Raw genomic sequence first — 18276 nt, 5'->3', positions numbered from 1 at the left:
TCCAGACTTTGATTGTGACTGAGTGCGTTTAAGGCTCTCTCTCGTTTTGGTCATGAGTGTGGGTATTCACTGTAATTCAACTGAAGACAAATTTATAATATTCCATATCTTTACTTACAAACTAAGCCCTGAATTCTGCTCGCAGCCCTCTCTCCACCTTGGCCGTAAGTGATACTGGGCAGCTTCTGAAGCCTTGCTAGGTTTCCGTGCATTAAGTCATAAACTGAAGGCATCTGACTAAAAGATTTCTGAGATTTCATCCAGCTAAAATAATGACATATTTAAAATCAAAATTGAGCAAATAAAACCCTGAAAAATATGAACCTGGATAAAGAATATTTTGATTAAAATATCCTTAAGAGTGTGTTATAAATTAAGGACAAAACAAACAATTTAAAACATTGTCCGATTTAATCTACATTAAAAACACTTTTTTTTTTTTTTTTTTTTTTTTTGAGATGGAGTCTTGTTCTGTCACCCAGGCTGGATTGCAGTGGTGTGATCTTGGCTCACTGCAACCTTTGCCTCCCAGGTTCAAGTGATTTTCCTGCCTCAGCCTCTCAAGTAGCTGGGATTACAGTCACCCACTACCACACCTAGCAGAGTGTGGTAGAGACGTCTTTGGTAGAGACGGGGTTTTACTATGTTGGCAAGGCTGGTCTCAAACTCCTGACCTTGTGATCTGCCCACCTTGGCCTCTCAAAGTGCTGGGATTACAGGCGTGAACCACTGCACCCGGCCTATTAAAAACACTCTTATCTTCTAATACCAAACCAGCCATTTGCCACTAAAAAAAAAAAAAAAAAAAGTGAAATAGGATATGACATGATTTCAATACTTTGTAGCAATTCATTACTTTGCTTTAAATGTTTAAAATTTCGCAATTTTGTGTTCATCCATCCAATCTTAAAGTCATCATTGGCAGACTCAGATTTTCTAAGAACTGGACTTTTAAAAATCAAAATTATGGCCGATCTTTCTGAAAATGTTAAATGAACAGGGAAATAAAGGGAAAAGTGCAATTACTAAGAATCTCTAAAACAGAGTTATGTCCCTTTATCTTTCATTTTCACGACAAACCTCTCAGCTCTGATTTTCGTGTTCCTGCTCATAAATCCAGAGGGAAGGCTGTGGGTGGTGGGCTGGATGGGTGTGGGAGGATACACTGTCGTCTAATAGTGGAATCAACCCTTTCAGTTGACAAAGACAACAACCACATCTTTAGATGGTTTATTTGATCTGCGTGAAAGAGTGGCAGTGGGATTTCTGGCACTTGAATAAGCGGAAACAATATTTTTGGCTAGAGAAACTTCTCCTGAGTTCTCTCAGGGAGGCTTCTAGAAGGCCATCTGGACCAAGCAATATTTCTTTTGTAAAGCCTTGCATTTGGAAACAGAAATGAAAGGTGTGCGAGCAGCAATCAGACACCTATGAAAATGATGGGCTTTCAATATTTTGGGAGGAGGGATGTATTACTGTTTGTAAAGTTTCTAGATGAAGAGACTTACATAAGGAAAAAAACTCTTACTTTCCTTTTTCTTTCTTTATTAAGAGATGTTTCCAGTTTATATTCCAGCAGAAGATGTGCTTACTAATGTGAACTTATCAGCTTGCACTGTTTTTCTCTCCTGAGTGAAATGAGAATGTTGGTTGTGTGATGCTTACAGTTGTTAGGCCAGGTAGTGATCTTGTTTCTGACATGTGTAATTGTTAATTGAACCTAGAATTTAAAGATGAACACTTCCCCTTCCTCAGTCTTTAGCCAACTTGTGAAGCTATAACGAAGGAGAAATATTGAAAAAGCTAAACAAAATCCTTCCAAAACCAAACAAAGCACGTACAGCCATGATATGAATCAAAGATAATGTCTGGAAAACTGAAAATGAAGCAAAGCCATATTTGTAGCCAGATACTGCAAAATATGAATATTCTAGCAAAGTATCTTTAAAATTTTGACACACGTAATACATTGTGCTATTCCTTCACATTTTTCTGTTAGAGTCTCCATTTGGAAAGAAATAGTAAATTCCTATATTAAGATTTCCTGTGATTAGTGACTGTTTTAAAAAACCAACTGACTGTTCCCTTTAGCTGTCATTTTTGCCTAAGAGTGATGAATATGGAAAGATAAAAACTTTAGCACTAAGTTCATAATACAGATTTGAGGAAATACATGTTATCATACATACTTGAATGTTTATATGTTGTATAAACATGTATGCTATATGTATTTGTTTATATAAAATTATTTCTATTGATATCAATATTAGATGATTATTTGCTTGAGATGTTTTCAAGTATCCAATTTTTATAGTATATAAAATTCTTTATTGATAAAAAAGAACTATTGAAATCCTATTACTTTAATAAGCATATTAAATTCAGTTCTGAATGAAGAATTTTCAAATATTAATGGAATCACCATTATTATAAAAAAGACGTAAAAATGGAATTAACTTTTAAGAAAATCCTTTATAAATTTAAAACAAATCATGTGGAAATGATTTATCCTGCCTAAAGCATTTTACCAAATAATTTGAAACTAAAATAATTAATGGTATGCAGGTTGTATCTCAAAAAACATTTTTCTGGAAGGATGGAAGAAAGTCAGTTTGATTAATATTGTGGATGGAAACCTTACAGCTGATGTCAGCTAAATTAAAAACATTTTAGTTTCTGGGAATTGACATAGGAGCAGAGATTATTTGGAATGTTTAAACTTTTTCCAACAGATTTTAATAAGATAAGATAACCTAGAGTCCCCAGTGTCAGTCTCTAGCCCTAACTCTTGATTACTGGACTACGGTGCCAAGCAAAATTTTTTAGCCTGAAAATATCTTTCAGTTTCCTGAAACGAAGCAGCCACAAGAATCACTGCCTGCCAAACAGGGACAGATGATATGAGCTGATTGTTATTTGTTTTAATGTAAAGTGATTGTCAACCAACATTATACCAAGGACACCAAACTTTATTTCCTTAGGACTTTTAATTAAAATAAACATCCCCAAAATTCTGTAATACCAAAGTCTGAACTCCAATGATTTATCTGCTCATGGTCTAAGTCCCATGAATTTTGCCATTTGGACAGGACAGGAAGAAAAGGTAGAGCTTTTATGTTTGAATAATAGTAATGATTATTACTATAGAAAACACAAATGGCTCAGCACTAACTGTGAACTTCAGCTACACCTTTATGTTTGGGCAGGATATAATTTAAGATGAGAGCAGGAAGAAGTGGAGAAAAGCAAAGATACATAATTTTTCCTTCTTGGGTCATTTCTACTTAAAAGCATTACTTGAATGAAATTTTCATCAGAGGGAGGAAAAAGGTCTTTTGGAAATTGGTGACTGTCACACTAGGACACAAACCATCAGTTTCCTATCTTTGAGAGAGTCATCTGTGCTTCGGACAAAATATCTGAGGGTTCACGCGTTCATCAGTGATTCACATTTGACATAAAACAGACTAGATGTTTGTTGGAAGCAATACTTTATATAATTGTGCAACCTATTTACACAAAATCTTTACAAACAGAACCCACATTATTTAAACCCCAACATCCCCTCAAGATCCAGAGTCACCTACCTGCAGATCCAATTTCTGTGACCGGCCAGTTTATAGGCAAAGTGAAAGAAACATGCTAACTGGATAAAATAACCATATGTCCCTACTGGAAGCCCCATTACTTGAATCATTTCAACCTTGCTGGACAAAACACCAGGAGAATTTGCTGTAGGAAACAAACCTCCACAACTGGGGCAGGGAAGAAATTACCTAATAGTTAGTCTCCCCTCTGCTCTAATTTCTACGGTTCTGTGTTAAGAAAAGCCATCCTGCCACACTGTTGTGAGAGCTTATGCCCCAACGAGAGGGCATTTCTTATTATTTAAAAAAAAAAAAAAGTCCAGAATTGAACATTTAAGTTGCCATCATCAAAAGGTGTGGCAACTTTGGGAGCATTTTCCCAGGGAACAACGCTTTTCAAGATACAATGGAAAAGGGCCATTTTCCTCATTCAAAAACTTAAATGCTGAGCAAAGCAGGTGTTTCTGGTTTGACTTCTGTTTGTTGGCTACTGAAATTCAGGGTAAACTCTCCCACACCCCTATCTGCTTACAATGCCAACTGCCCTCCTTTGATGCTACCCAATGTGAAACCCAGCTGGGATGGGTCATAGACACAGTGCTAGCCCAGACTGGAACTCTGCTCTCTCGTTTCAATGGTCCACACGCTGCCTCAGGAGGTGTTTATGACATGCCTGTCCTCAGCTGGCACAAGGCTTGTAGCAGAGGTATAGAGCATTCAGTGTGGGTATGCGTGGGCAGGTATGTGAGGGAAGGGGACGGATGGACATGTGAATGAGAGTCCGTGGCTCTTCGTTCTAGGTGAATAGATTTATTCATGGGAATCTTGATTTGGGGTTAAGACACAAAAATGGACATTAAACACAAGGTCAACTTAAAATACTGTTTCTATGAAATGCATTACTTTTCTGATGGCCACTGTTGATGGGAAATGGAAAGATGCTATTTATCATGAAATTGGTGTAAGTCCAAATTGGGTATTTCCAACGTAATATATTCTGCCTTTGGATATTAAGTGTGAGTTTGTACAAAGATGAGCCTGCTGGTGTGTGAGTGTGCCCATGTGTGCATGGGTTGAACGTGGACATCCTTAGGGAATGACCCATTTACTATTGTTGCCCACTTTGGCAAGTCCTGGGATTTTCAAGTGTCCTTGCTGCCAGTGAAAAGTGCGAGGGACATGTCTCACATGGATGTCACAGGTTCAGGGTCACCACTAAAAACCAGTTTTTCTTTTTCTTTTTGCAGGGGGGAATGTTTAATATTCAGAACTGTAATAAATTTTCAATATTCTTTCTCCTAAGTAATTTTGCATTATAGGTATCAAAACTTTACTCCTTCTGGAAGTCACAGGCTGAGTTTAGAGATTACCTCTAGGATAGATTTATAAATATAACTTTCCCTCCTATCCTCTTAAAAAGAGGCAAACGGTATTATTGCAAATAACCTTTAAGATAATTAACTGACAATGCTGCAACTAGCATAAAATCTTCCTTCAGGCGACACCTAATTTAAGTGTTACTGGCACAAAGTGGAGACAGATTGTGCATTACCACTGCAATATTTACATAGCAGAAACCCACAGAGCAGGAAACGCGAGGCTCAATGATGCACTAAATTAGGAACAACCGTACTCCAGTGTTAATTTGCTTTCCATTCCATCCAAATCTCAGGTCCAGAAATTGGTACAAACACATATACAACCTCCCACTCTTAAATGACTAAACCAGAGATTTCTGTACTTTTTTCCCCCCAAATTAAAATAACTTGCAATTTATTTCTTTCCTCCACAAGAACCATTTAGTCAAACTGTGTTTATTTCATTACAACTTGTTCTCACTTTGATCTAGGATTATTTTCATATGAATGCTGCATAGAAGTCTGTAGAGAAAAACTAAACAGACTTCTATTTTCTCTAAGGCTGCCAATATATTTTATGAAAAGAATAAAATGAGAGACTTGAGGGCCAGTTAGTGAAGTATTTAGGAACATGGGCAGGGCAAATCTATCTCAAGCAATTTTCTCACTGGTGAATGTTGTGTTCCCTCCCTTTCCCCCCTCTCCAGATACAATGAGTTTTCTTAAACCATTCACACAACATATTTGTTTCATTCTTCCCGACAATATTTTCAATACTACTTTCACCCAAGGCATTAACAAAACATTTACCTTTCCTAATTGTTGATGTTCTTTAAAGGCAGCAATCAGTTCTTCAGCCCACTTAATTTTTTCAGGGGAAGGAGAAAACTGCTCCTGGACCACGGCAATTTGGTTAGGGTGAATCACCTGCTTACCTACAAGAATATTAATAACATCGGAACCACGAAACAACAAACAGATGTTCAAACAAAATGTTTCTATCGCGTGAGGTTCCTGAAGGCCTCATAGACTGTATGTTAAATAACTAATTTAAAACTTTTTATTGAGAAAACAAAACAAAACAAACAAAACCTGCAATCAGACAGGCTTTTCCAGAATACCACAGAAGCACAACTACAACAATGGAAGTAATTGTGTTTCCGATCCTATAGACATGCCACCTTAGGGCAGATAATCTCTTATTTTTAGTTACAGGTGGGCTGACTAGGCAGCTTGTTGAATAACTGCTTTGGCTGGGACTTTAAAGGATAATGTCTGCAAATTAGAGGGATTATTTTGAGTTGAAGTAGAAAAAAATTAAATGAGAATTCTCTCAAATTTTATAAGGTGTCTTTTGCTTTCTTTGTAGAATTATACCTCTTTCCATGATTTCTCTTAGAAATTGTCTGCTGGTTTTCATAAAGCTTACAGATGCAGTCATTACAACTATATTACTATCAAATACAGCTTTACAATAGTATATTTAATTGTTTTTCTTTTAAATGAACAGTTTATGTGTCATTTCTAACCCCCAATAGAAAATTGGATTTGAATGAAAATATTTTATTCAGTATGGTAAAATAGAAGGCAGATTTGAACACTGCAGCCTAAGATTACTCCATTTAAAAATTAAAAAATAGATACTTAAAGTTTCTCTGTCCAAAAATATACCCAGATTTTCCCTTTTGGCTTACAGAATCAAGACTGGGTATTTCCCTCTTTATAGCACCCCACATATCCCAGAAGAAATCTTATCTCTGTAGAAATACCTTCCAAAAAGATTTATGATTCTTTTTATAGTTGAAAGATTTTAAATGAAAACATCATACAAAGATAAGAGCCACAGGATTTTGTGAAATAATACAGTCATTAAAAAAACAATTTAACAATCAGGGAAGTGTGGAATCCAATCAGATCATTAATAAAATGCAACATAATTTAATGTTATAATAATGATGAGATTATATTGTTACATGATAAAGTTATGAACATAATTGGCTCTTTAAAAATGAATGTACACTTAATGATCATTTACTCTGCTGAATATATTTGTTGGTATATCAATTTGCTTTGCTTTTGAAATAGTTATTTTAACATTTAGACAGTACAAATTATATCCTTGATGTTTTATATCCTTGCTGTCAATTCCTATTGTCATTATTCTATTAGAATGAAAAAAGGAATGATGCTTGTAAAAACATATTTTTAGTGTTTCATGTAAAAGAGTTTAAGTGGATAAATAATATCTTTTCTTTCCAATGGCATAATTAAAACATCCTCACATTGCTATTTCATTCTTTTCTGTCCACATACTAATAAAATGTTAAACACTTATATAAGTAAAGATTCCTTAAATTACCTGAGGAATAATTTCTGGGAATGAATAACATGAGGGATGACAAGAGGGCTTTTTTCAGTAGTAGGTATCGAGATTATATTTAAGTAATTTAATAGTTGTCAGAATATTGTTAATAAAGGATGTCAGTTCTGGTAGTCATTTCCTACTAATTGTTAGCCCTGAATTTCATAATTTATGTACATAATTTATACCAATGCATAAAAAGCCAGATTTCATGGGAACTTCTTGGTACATGCACTATAATTTGAGGAGCAAAACATAAACTACTTAAAATACTGTGAAATCACTGCTAGCTCTCCATCCTCCAGTACCTATATTTTGGCAATGAGGCTAATTTTAAGATACATGTTAGGTTTTAGAAATGTGTGAGCGTTCATATGTGAAGTTCTCTTTTGTCACATCTTATATATTCCAACAACTGTATAGCAGACTTTAATGGCATGTGGGAACCAGGCAAATATTTTATACAAAAGAGTTGTTATTGACAAGTTACTGAGAGGGTGCAAAATTGGAAGACATTAAAATTTATGACCATGAAATCCTTTTTACAGTACCGCTTGATATATCGTGCTTTAAATCAATACCTGTCAAGTCTTTTAGGTAACTGTATGATAGTGTCATTTTTGTCTTCTACAATAGACTGCAAAAAAGAAGAAAACCTATAGTGCTTCATATTTATAATCTTTCTTCTCAGCATGTAGCACTGGAGTAACTGTAATGACTAAGTCAGCTGTTAAAGCTTTATTCCAAGACTTAGTTTTGGTTTCTTTTTTATAAAAAAATTCCTAAAGTTAATGGCCATTTATACAGCCAATGCATTGATTTAAAATCAATCGACATGGACTGTGACTCTGGGAAACGACCGCAGAAAAGAAACTACAGCTAACTTTTAAAAACTACAACTCATTAAAAATATGTATCATTTTTAAAAGTAAAGGAAATCCTTATAGCACAGACTTAGTCTTCCTTACCAGCGTTATGGATAACACAATACTTTCATTGGATTTTAAACCTTTCAACCACCTGCTTCAGATAAGACATGTCTTCCTCCCTCCATCCCTCCCTCTCTCCTCCCCACTTTTCCTTTCCTTTTTTTTCTTTCCTTCTTTTTCTTCTCCTTGTGCAAGGCCCAAGGTATGGCAATCAAATGCCAAACAACTAGGACAAACATCCTGAGTGGTCTAAAATACTCACTCATTAAAAAACATTTATTTTAAAAAATGACTACAAATAATCATCTTATTATCAGATTGATTATCTCTTATTGCTATGCAGAAATATAATTGGGGCAACAAAGACTTTCTAAAAATTGCAAACTGCCTATGAAGTGTGGCTCCCTAGTTATGGCCTCGTTCCCTTGAATATATAATGGGCACTGTGCCCTCTGTGCTTTCCCATTATCCTCGCTTCCCCCCTTTTTTTTTAGCGATTTAATACTCCCCGTCGTGGAGAAACAATAGTGCCAGGTCCATAAGCTCCTCGTGCTGAGCTGGGCACAGTCTAGAAATTTAAACCTGATTTGAAATAGCCTGTCTTCTGCGATTGAATTAGGGGCCAAGTTAATTCAGTCCTGTATCTTGGAGACACTCTCCAGCTCCCGGAGAAGTTCTGGGGCAAACATTTACCCCAGAGGAGGCAGAGGAAACTCAGATTCTGCTGGGTGATGGTGGAGGGGCCAGTGTCGATGCAGTGCTTTCTCTTTTTTATCAAATTAGTTCCCATTTCAGAGCAACATCTGGCTGCCTGGCAGCCAGTGCCATACATTGCAGGCCAACAACATCAGGGTCTATTAGATAAATTTCATGGAGTTTTTCTCCAACTTTTCCATTTGGGTCACATCCTAACCAGCCGTTGGAAAGAGGCAGGAACAAGCACAATCGCATGGATGTGGCAGAGGACTCCTTTCTTCCTCAGTCGCTATGAAACGCAGGGAGAATTCGTTTATTAATAGTTCAGATAATTGAAGAGTATTTCCCTATACGGGATCCCACTTATTTAAAAAATTGGGGGGTCATATTTATTTTAGCTCTTTGTGTAAAAAACACAAGAACAAACCCAGAGCTTTATTTAATTTGAATATAACACTAGAATAGCTTCTTAGGTCATTCAGTTTTATTTTGGACTAAATCATCATCCATTAAGATATTTTTCACGTTTAAGCCTGCTTTATGAAACGTTTCTTTCGGTAACCGCTACCTAGATACATTTCAAAAACAGTTATAACAGGAATATCAGGATGCTCGTCTCTTTTCCTAATTATTTGGGTGCCTTTCTGATATTAATATTCTTAGAACTTTCAAGAGAAGAACAGGTAAGAGTGAAGGAGTGCACTGTGTTTTTCCCATGGTTGTCAGTTTGTGTGTGTGCAACTCCATGTGTATGTTTGTGTGTAGACTCCTATTGTGATTTTTCGAAAAATAGATCCCTGTTGTAAAAACACAATTTTCTGTTGCTCCCCTGGCTCATGGGGACCTGAGTGACCAGGCACACCAATCAACAGATACCCGCCTGTGCCCCAGACCGGACTGCAAGGGACCCGCTGATCCTAGTGCCAGCCTATGCCCGTAGGTGTCGCCAGGTACACGGACACTTACTGGGAGGTGGGAGAGAGAGGAGGGGCTTGGAGTGGCAGAAGAGCAAAAAACTAGTTATGAGTAAAAAACAAAACAAAACAAAAACCAAAGACAATATCACCAACATTTTTTTTCAGAAATGAATTAAATTTTGGATATTCTAGGAGATTTTTCTTCTGTCCATCAACCAAAATTCTTATGGCGGTTCACTCAAAAATACTTTTTTAGCAGCCTCATCCCTCCCTACAGGTCAGCCAAGACTACAACAAAATGGTTAAGAGGATGGAGAGAAAAAAAAAAAAAAGCAACTAATATAAAGAGGAAATAAAATGAGTGATTTGTTGACTTGCAGGGCCAAGGAAAACCATGACAATGTGTCTGGCAAGTTCTTCCCCTGTGTGACTTGCTCATATTTCAAATAGTGGAGTAAGTATGGGAGATATCTGATGAGATTAGAGGTGTTTTCGGGTCAAATTTCTATTTTTCTGGAATGCTTGCTAATTTAGACACTGCTTTCTAAGACAGGAATCATACCAGTGAAGCCCATGGCGGCTCCTTCTCGTGACTGTCTAAGCAGCCCAGCTCCATCCCGAAAGTCAATGTACACCAGATCTATGGCTTGGAGACCAAAGGCTTTCGCTATGACAACAATCTTTTGCCGGGCGTAGAGAATATCCAGGGTTTCTTTACTACTTGTTGCACCTGAAAATGGGATGTTAACAGAAAAAGGAGGCTTTAACTTTGGAAGCCGCACCCAGATATTTATTATAAAACCTCAGTTTGTACAGATATTTATACCTCCCTGGAAATTGCTCCTCTGCAAAATAATTATTGAAATATAAATGAAGACAGGGATGCGTGAGGCCAAGTTAAACCTCGAATGCGTCTGTTTAACTGACAAGGCATCTTTCAATAGAATTACTTCTACCTTCATTAAGAGAAGGCCCCTTCCCCATTCTGGGAGGCTGGGTCAGGGTCGCAAGGGACTCCTGATATATTTTTTTCCTTCTTATCATCGCTCGAAAAGTGCCAGTCCAAAGACAGCACCACAAAAGGTGGCCCAGCAGCTATGCAGGGCAATGGTTCGTGTTTCACAGCAAGCACAGAACTGTGTGTGCTGTGATTGCCCTGTCCAAACTGAAGTTCTGAGACAAATGTTTCAGCTTCAGGGTCTGTCTGGATGGAGAACTTGGGGAGACGGGAGGGCACTTGTTTTGAGAGGGCTGGAAAGCATCGATATGCCTTCTGTAGCCCGCTGAACCGTTGGATACACAAGTCTCCTGGAAAGACTCGTATTCAAATAAATTCAGTTTTTTCACCCTGAGGGGAGGGAAGTGTCCCTGTTTACATTTGGAACATGCCACTCCCTGCCTAGGGAAAGTGCCTGTCTTCAGGTCACTGGGGCTGGTTTCTGTGGCCTCGGCCTCTTTTCTAAACGCTTCACGGTCTCCAGTCAAACACGCAGACCCCTCAAGTGCAGCTCACAAGGGATGGTGAGAATCAGTGAAAATCAGCACATTTAATACTGAGAGTTCGGAAACATATTGTAAGAGATATTTAAGATCCATTTAAAATAATATTTACATACCGCATATTCTGTAGAAAACAATTCATTAAGGCAAATGTGAAATTGCCTTAAATTTGCGTTAGAAATCTAGACAGCCCACAGACTGATATGAAAACAAAATACTGAAGCAACGGTGAGGCTGTTCACATAATATATTTATTAGGAGCAAAGGAGATGCTATATATTCCTGAGCATGCCTGGGGCTGCAACAGGCTTTCTATTGCTCGTGTCTTTTATAAATGAACAGAAGTAATAATGTAGTGTTCTAGAAGCAGGGCAGCTATGAGGAGCCCTAAATTATCAGGAAGTGGTGTCCATTCCATTGTCATGAAAAACCATTGTCATGGTTGGCAAATATACATTGTTATGTACATGTCCATCCTTGAGGGGCAAAGAAAAAATATATACACACAGATACACACACACACACACACACAGAAAAAGAGAGAGAGAGATGTCTTTGACACCTATGCTGGCTCGAAAGTCTTCTCCTCCAAAAACGACTGCATCTAGAAAGAGACCTACTTGAGGCCCGACCTTTAGGGTTTCTTCACACACTGCCTGTAAAAGAGCAGAACAGAACTAAGTCTCACGGAAACGCGTGCGTCAGAGGGAAGAGGCACGGTGCATTTCAGTAACAGGACGACCTGACTCTTAACACAGTTTGGCTGAAAGCAGTCCTAAAAACGCAGCCCAAATTTACCCCTTTCAAAAGGTATTTAATATCATCCAAGATAAGTATATTGTATATATTTGCTTTGTTTAATGGATTATATGAATATAGTTATAATGTTCAAATTGTAGTTCATCTCATTTTTGGAGAAACTTTGAGTTAACTCATTTTGCTTGCACTATAAGTTATTTATATCTTTCCAGAATTTGTTTTTGCTTTAAGAGACTCTCGTAAAACCACAGGGGAGAAGGAAGGAATTTTAAAATCAAACTAATTGAATTATTTGCATTAGGATCAAGCACATGGTCTCAGGATTAAAGACAGTACAAAAACCTGCAACTCCGGAGGGGAAAATAAAAATGCAACAAGTCATCCAAGATGTGTTCATAAAGCAACTTCGACATTTATATATGAAAGTCAAGGCAAATACCATTCGTCGTAGACATAACCGTGAATCTTGAAAGGTAGAGATATAACCTGCTAATAATATACGTGGGTGGGAAAGAAATGAGGAACCGGTGGGGACACTGTTGATTAATTTCAGACATTGTAAGTGCTTCTAAGTACACTGTGGAATAAAATGGTGAAGCAGCGCTTAAAATTAAATCACTGGATGAATCTGGTTGCATCTTAGAGATATGCTTTTGATTATATTCTCAGGATTCTGGGGCTGGCTGGAAGAATTTATGGTTAGTTGTGTAAACAAGCTGCTCACAGGACAAGGCTTGAAGCAGCTCCCCAAACATTTGCACTCGACCCCTTCTGCACATCCCAAGGCCTCAAAGTTGCCGCTCACACATTCTCTCTCCAGTACAGTTCGACTGTTTTTTCTGTTGTTTTTAGTGATTTCTTTTCTCCTGCCCTCTGAGGGGGCTGGGGTGGGGGAAGGGAATCTAGGAACTCTGAAAGGGGGTGCTAGATTGATGTTCGCAGGTCAGGTGGAATGAGAGGCATATTTTGGAAAATAATATAAATGCCCCCTGATAAACAAGAAAAAATGAGCTAGCTCTGAATTTGTTAAGGCCGGTAGTTTAGTGCAACCACACAACGGCTGAAAACACTTGGCTCAGCCAATATTCCTGCATGTATATTAGAAGATATTCAATGTTCTAATGTGGCAAACTGAAAAACTGTACTGCAAATTATTTGTGTGCATGAACTTACAAACAATAATCTTCTCTGCTAGACATTACTGATAATGTTGCTACAGAGAGGGCAGAACATTTCCCAATGAAAAGACAATTGATAGAAAAGAACATTTCAAAGTTAATTCATAAGGGTGACAAATTTTCATGTACATTTAGTCTATAAATGCAATAATTCAAAGCATATAATTACACAGTGATTAGTTAAAATTGTTACTAGGAATATACAAATGCTTCATTTAAATATTTTGGACTGGGAAGCTTTTCCTTCTACCTAACTGATTTCATTGTTTTCTAAGATGCTGGTAACCTGGTTTTTGGACTATTACAGATAACAAATGGTGCTCAACATTTCCTTTGCTTATAAATCTTTCTAGAAACACATTTTAAGAAGATGTTAAAATTGAAAGCAAAAGTTCTCTTTAGGTGATAAATAAAATGCTAACTTATTAACCGTATTATGGCTTCCTTACCTTAAAATTGAGCAAACCCATTGCAGTTTCCACAAAAGGGATTAAATTCATTGGTTGTTCAAGTTTTCGGCCTTTTAAGTGGAATGAAAATTTGTCTGCAAACTAAAATCAGAAGTGTCATAGGTGATTAGTGGGGAAAAAATGTACAATCACGGAAATGTAGACCCAGAAGTAGTATTTAAGTCTTTGACCTGAGGAAGTAATATCCAAGCCTCCTTCGTCCACACAAAAGAATTTTTTTAAAAAATAAGAAGAAAGTCCAAAGAAAAAGGTAATGAAGTTCCCACCAAACTAAATAGTAAAATCCTAAGCATTACAATTTTTTTCTCCCAAAGGAGCAACTTGAGGCCTAGGAGTTAGAACTGGAAGGAGAGAGTATAAACGCTTTCCCTGAAAACGCATTTACTTAAGACCTCTTGCCCTCGCTTCGTTAAATGCAAATGGTAGGCCCTTAAAACAATGAACTCTTCCTCTACCTGCCATTCTGTTTTTGTTTCGTGCCCAGCACTGACATCAGTGTAACTGTTCAGCAGCCTTCTACGTGGAGTCCATATTATTCATTATAGCACCATTACCCTTTGTTCAGAAGGTTTTTCTTCATAATTTTTTAGCTTACCTAGGAAGACCTTAAAAAGGAAGTTTAATTCTTTGAAGACCAAAGCTCGCCAATTTTTTCCATGAGACCAGTTCACAGCTAGCTCTGTGCTGCCAGTGGGGTAGCCCAAATTCCAAAATCTATCATCTGGAAACATACAAAAGCTCTTGCCCAGATTCCTCCCCCCCTTCAAAAGGGGGAAAAAACACACTCTAAATTGTAAATCTATTATGTCTATCTAGATCTAATAAGATGTGGGGAGATAGAGAAGAAACACAGGTATGATAAAGATATTTTCGTAAATAAAGATGAAAACATATTTATCCATTTTAAATTTAAGGAATATTCAGCCATTAATAGATATCAAAGGAAAAGGGAATTTTAATCATCTCTCCATTCAGTCTCAGTTGGGTAAATCATATCTAAGAGATTTGCATAAATATAAACCATCAAAGACTTTTCATCTTCAAAGGGGGTTTCAAGACCCTATAAGCTTTGTACTGTAATCATCACAGGTCACCACCCTGCAGGAATAAGGCTGCTATGGCAACATAAAAAAACTAATGCTTAAGGCTTAGCATAATATTCTGACTAATAGAAAGGAAACTCATTTGAAAAGCTGGCAGCCTATTTACCAGAAGCGGGATTAGAGGTGTTATTTCCCCTTCTAGCTGCCCCCTCCTTGCCGGTGCACCACCCCCCTAAAAAATCTAATCACTGGGATCTTTAAAAAGCTTTTGAGCAATTTGCAGTAACTTTACAATTAGGCTAAAATAAATCACAGCTTTCAGTAATGAAGAATTATTCCCAGTTGCTCCCACTGCCCCCCCTTCAAAGGGCATCATCATCACCTCCTTAGTAACTTTTCAAGGGAAGGAATAACTCAACCAAAATAGCAAGAAGGAGCAGGGGGCGACAATTTAAGGGGATAAAATGTATAGTATTTGATGTAGATGAAAATAAAATATAATTTATTTCTCATTTATGCTAGAAAGTGGTAGCACAATATTAGTGGTTTTGGTGTTAAAAATGTAGTAGGGATATTTTTTCTCATTAAAAAAAAGAAAACTTGTCAAGTGACTTGCCCCATTCTTTGTGATGACAGTTATAACTACAAAAATCATGAACTTTAAAACCAAGTCAACACTTTACAATATATTCCCTGTTCTTAGTGAGAACACCCCTAATGCCTTTTGTTTTTAAGCCAATAGGGGCATTTAAAAATTAAATATTCTAGCCCATCCTCCTCCTCCTCCTCCTCCCCCTCTTTCTTAAAAAATTGCATTAAGTACTAACACAAAAGGTAACTAGTGGAGAAGTTTCAATTAATTTTTTCAAAAGGAGACGATTAAATGTTTCCGGCCTGGTAAAGTGTTCATTTCAGCGAGGTGGAGGGGACTGGGGTAGGGGGAGGAGAAGAAGGGGGAGAAATCACAAAGAGATTGGGGAGGAGATGAAGTAGCAGGGCTCAGCGATTCTTTCAATTCCAGTGCACACCCAATAGTGTGTTGGAAGAATGCACACTGTTCGGGATTTGTGGGAGAATTGTCCCATGACAAAGGAGGCAGGGTTACGCTTGTTATAGTCCAATAAGCCGTGCCAGTCAAACAAGAACCCACACTAGCGACAAAAGGCGAGCAAGAGATTCTCACACAAAAGAAAACAAGTAAGCCCATCTTTCAGTTGTGCATCAGGCTCTGGGTTTTATGCTTCGCATAAATACAAACGGAGAGGAAAAAATAAACAGCCAAAAGGACTTCTGTTAACTAGAAGTCCTATTTAAATTTCTGTATGTGTCTCACTTCCAAGGATTTAAAACAGTGAACAGAAGCCATAGCGGAAGGCTGGCTGGGTCTCCCCCTCCCCCATCTTAAATTAAAGGTAATAACGGTGATAAATAGGCATTAACTATGAAACCAAAAGGGAACAGTGACTTCAGAGTCCATTTCAATCAACTTAAGACATATCTGAATGGGCTCAGGACCCTCCAGGATATTAACATACTCTTAACTAGTATCTCCCAGCTTCTGGAGAGAAGAACTCCAGCTTAGTCAATAAATAACTGGTCCTTGAATACGGGTCTTCAAGAAGGATCCAACACAGAGCTGTCCAAAAGAAACTGTATAGCAGCAGCTACATATAAGAATTTTAAATTTTCTTGTAGCTACATTAAGAGGGTAAACTGAAACAGGTGAATTTAATTTTAATAGTATCTTGTATTTAGCCCAATAGATCCCAAATATTATTTCAATGTGTAATCAATATAAAAATTATCGAGATAGTTTACATTCTCTTTTTGTCCCCTCAGTGAGTCCCGAGTCTTCAAAATCGAGTGTGTATTTTGCACTTCCAGCACATCTCCATTTGTGCTGGCCACGTTTCAATGCTCAGAAGCCACATGTCATAGTGGCCGTGGCACTGGGCAATGCAGACCTGACACATCGGGTGCATTCAGCAGGTGAGCAGTTTCGTAGGTGTTACAACAACTCAGGGTATTGCTGTGGTGGCAGCCACAGCCTCAGAGATAACACTAGATGTGGCTTCCACGAAACCACCACTACCCACTCGCCCCGACCACAAACGCTTCCAGTTTTCACACCTCACAGGGCCCAGAATGACACATTTTCTGTCCCAGAACAACACAGTGAAATGTTATTTTATTCAGTAGAGATCTGCAGAATAATAGCGACCCTCAAATAAAATCTAGCCCCTCCACCCTTTGTCAATTAAAACAATCATAGTGTAATTAGGCCTATTTCAAAACTTTTCTTAAGTAATTTGACATGCCAACCACTTTACATTTCAGGTTTTTATTGGCTGAAAAGTCTGTCATGAAACACAAACACACCTGTCAGCAATTTAAAAAGGATGCACTAGAGAACTGTTCAGGAAATAATATCAGTGCTAATTAAAACCACTAGTTAAAAGCTTCCTGTTCATTCCTCCAGTTGCCCTAAGGAGTGACCTTTTCCTCCCCTTCTTTGGGTTCATTTTTTCATATGCGGCAAATGTGCCCTCCCTGCCTGGGATGATTTCAGATGAATCTCAGTAAGGGCCACTTACGTCACTGCTCTTCCAGGTGGAGGCCTTGGCTTAGGGCCGGGCAGGGTGGAGGAAGGGATGAGATTCTCGGGCAACCTAGTTTCCAGGGATTACTCTGGGAGGGCTACTGAGGAGGCTGTTCTGGCCAAACCACACATCCAATTAGGAAGCGAAGCATCATTTCAAAAGTGCGGTTGTTTCATAGAACACTTTGGGCAAAGGCGAGTTTTCCTTGTGTGAAAGAAACGGATACTTGCGCTTACTGCTTTTTCTCAATTCCCTTCCTCTCTGCTCTGTACATGCATTTTCCAAACCTGTGGCACCCAGATCCCTTCTTCCTGCTACTCCTCCTTAGCTGCTCCTGAGTCTTAAGGCAAAGCATTAGCTACTCACCCACTGGATTTCTTCAGGACTTTCCACCTTTGGTAGCATCAGGCTGGAAGGAAGGACCCGGGATTGCAAAAGTGTCTCTAGGTCTTCTTCCGCCAGACCACTGGAAACTGAGTTGACTCTCACACATTTTTCAGTAGGGCCCAGATCAAAGTCTTCAAGAGTTTTTACAATTCTCAGTCGAGCTTCATTCTGTAAGTGTCAATAACAAGTTTATTGTTTATTTTTATCATTGAGGGGAGCACCATCAAATGGTTGATGAAACTGTTATGTGGATTCAGAGTCTAAGCACCATTATTCTATCTACACATTTCCTGTCCACCAAAGAAATAATATTTGAAAGGAGTCATCCAGTCTGAAAGGTGAGCAGTTGATTTTTAGGTTTCATTCGCGATAGCTATAACGTAGCCGAGACGCACTGCAGTGCACATGGGTGTGCTTCTGTATGGAAGTGTCGTCTTTCTCATTAGCATTACTTCCCAATGGGAAGGGGAAAATAGTTAATGGGTAATTT

At 38.0% G+C, this 18276-nt stretch overlaps 1 protein-coding gene across 8 annotated transcripts in view; it reads right to left on the bottom strand.

Moving 5' to 3' along the window:
* CLYBL (citramalyl-CoA lyase) overlaps positions 1-18276 on the bottom strand; it is a 302823-nt gene that overhangs the window by 32510 nt on the left and 252037 nt on the right. For 5 of the 8 annotated variants that reach the window (XM_063697478.1, XM_031001395.2, XM_055360009.2 and 2 more), the window contains exons 3-7: positions 17766-17954; positions 13736-13837; positions 11912-12005; positions 10412-10579; positions 5756-5880 (exon numbers count right to left, since the gene is read on the bottom strand). In XM_063697478.1, the coding sequence (XP_063553548.1) occupies positions 5756-5880; positions 10412-10579; positions 11912-12005; positions 13736-13837; positions 17766-17954 (678 nt within the window). The remainder of the gene's footprint in view (positions 1-5755; positions 5881-10411; positions 10580-11911; positions 12006-13735; positions 13838-17765; positions 17955-18276) is intronic. The other 3 variants (XM_031001396.2, XM_063697479.1, XM_055360010.2) reach the window with 1 other exon arrangement.

Source organism: Gorilla gorilla, chromosome 14 (assembly GCF_029281585.2).
Source record: "Gorilla gorilla gorilla isolate KB3781 chromosome 14, NHGRI_mGorGor1-v2.1_pri, whole genome shotgun sequence".
Taxonomy (NCBI): domain Eukaryota; kingdom Metazoa; phylum Chordata; class Mammalia; order Primates; family Hominidae; genus Gorilla; species Gorilla gorilla.
This window is presented reverse-complemented; position numbering and strand designations above follow the sequence as displayed.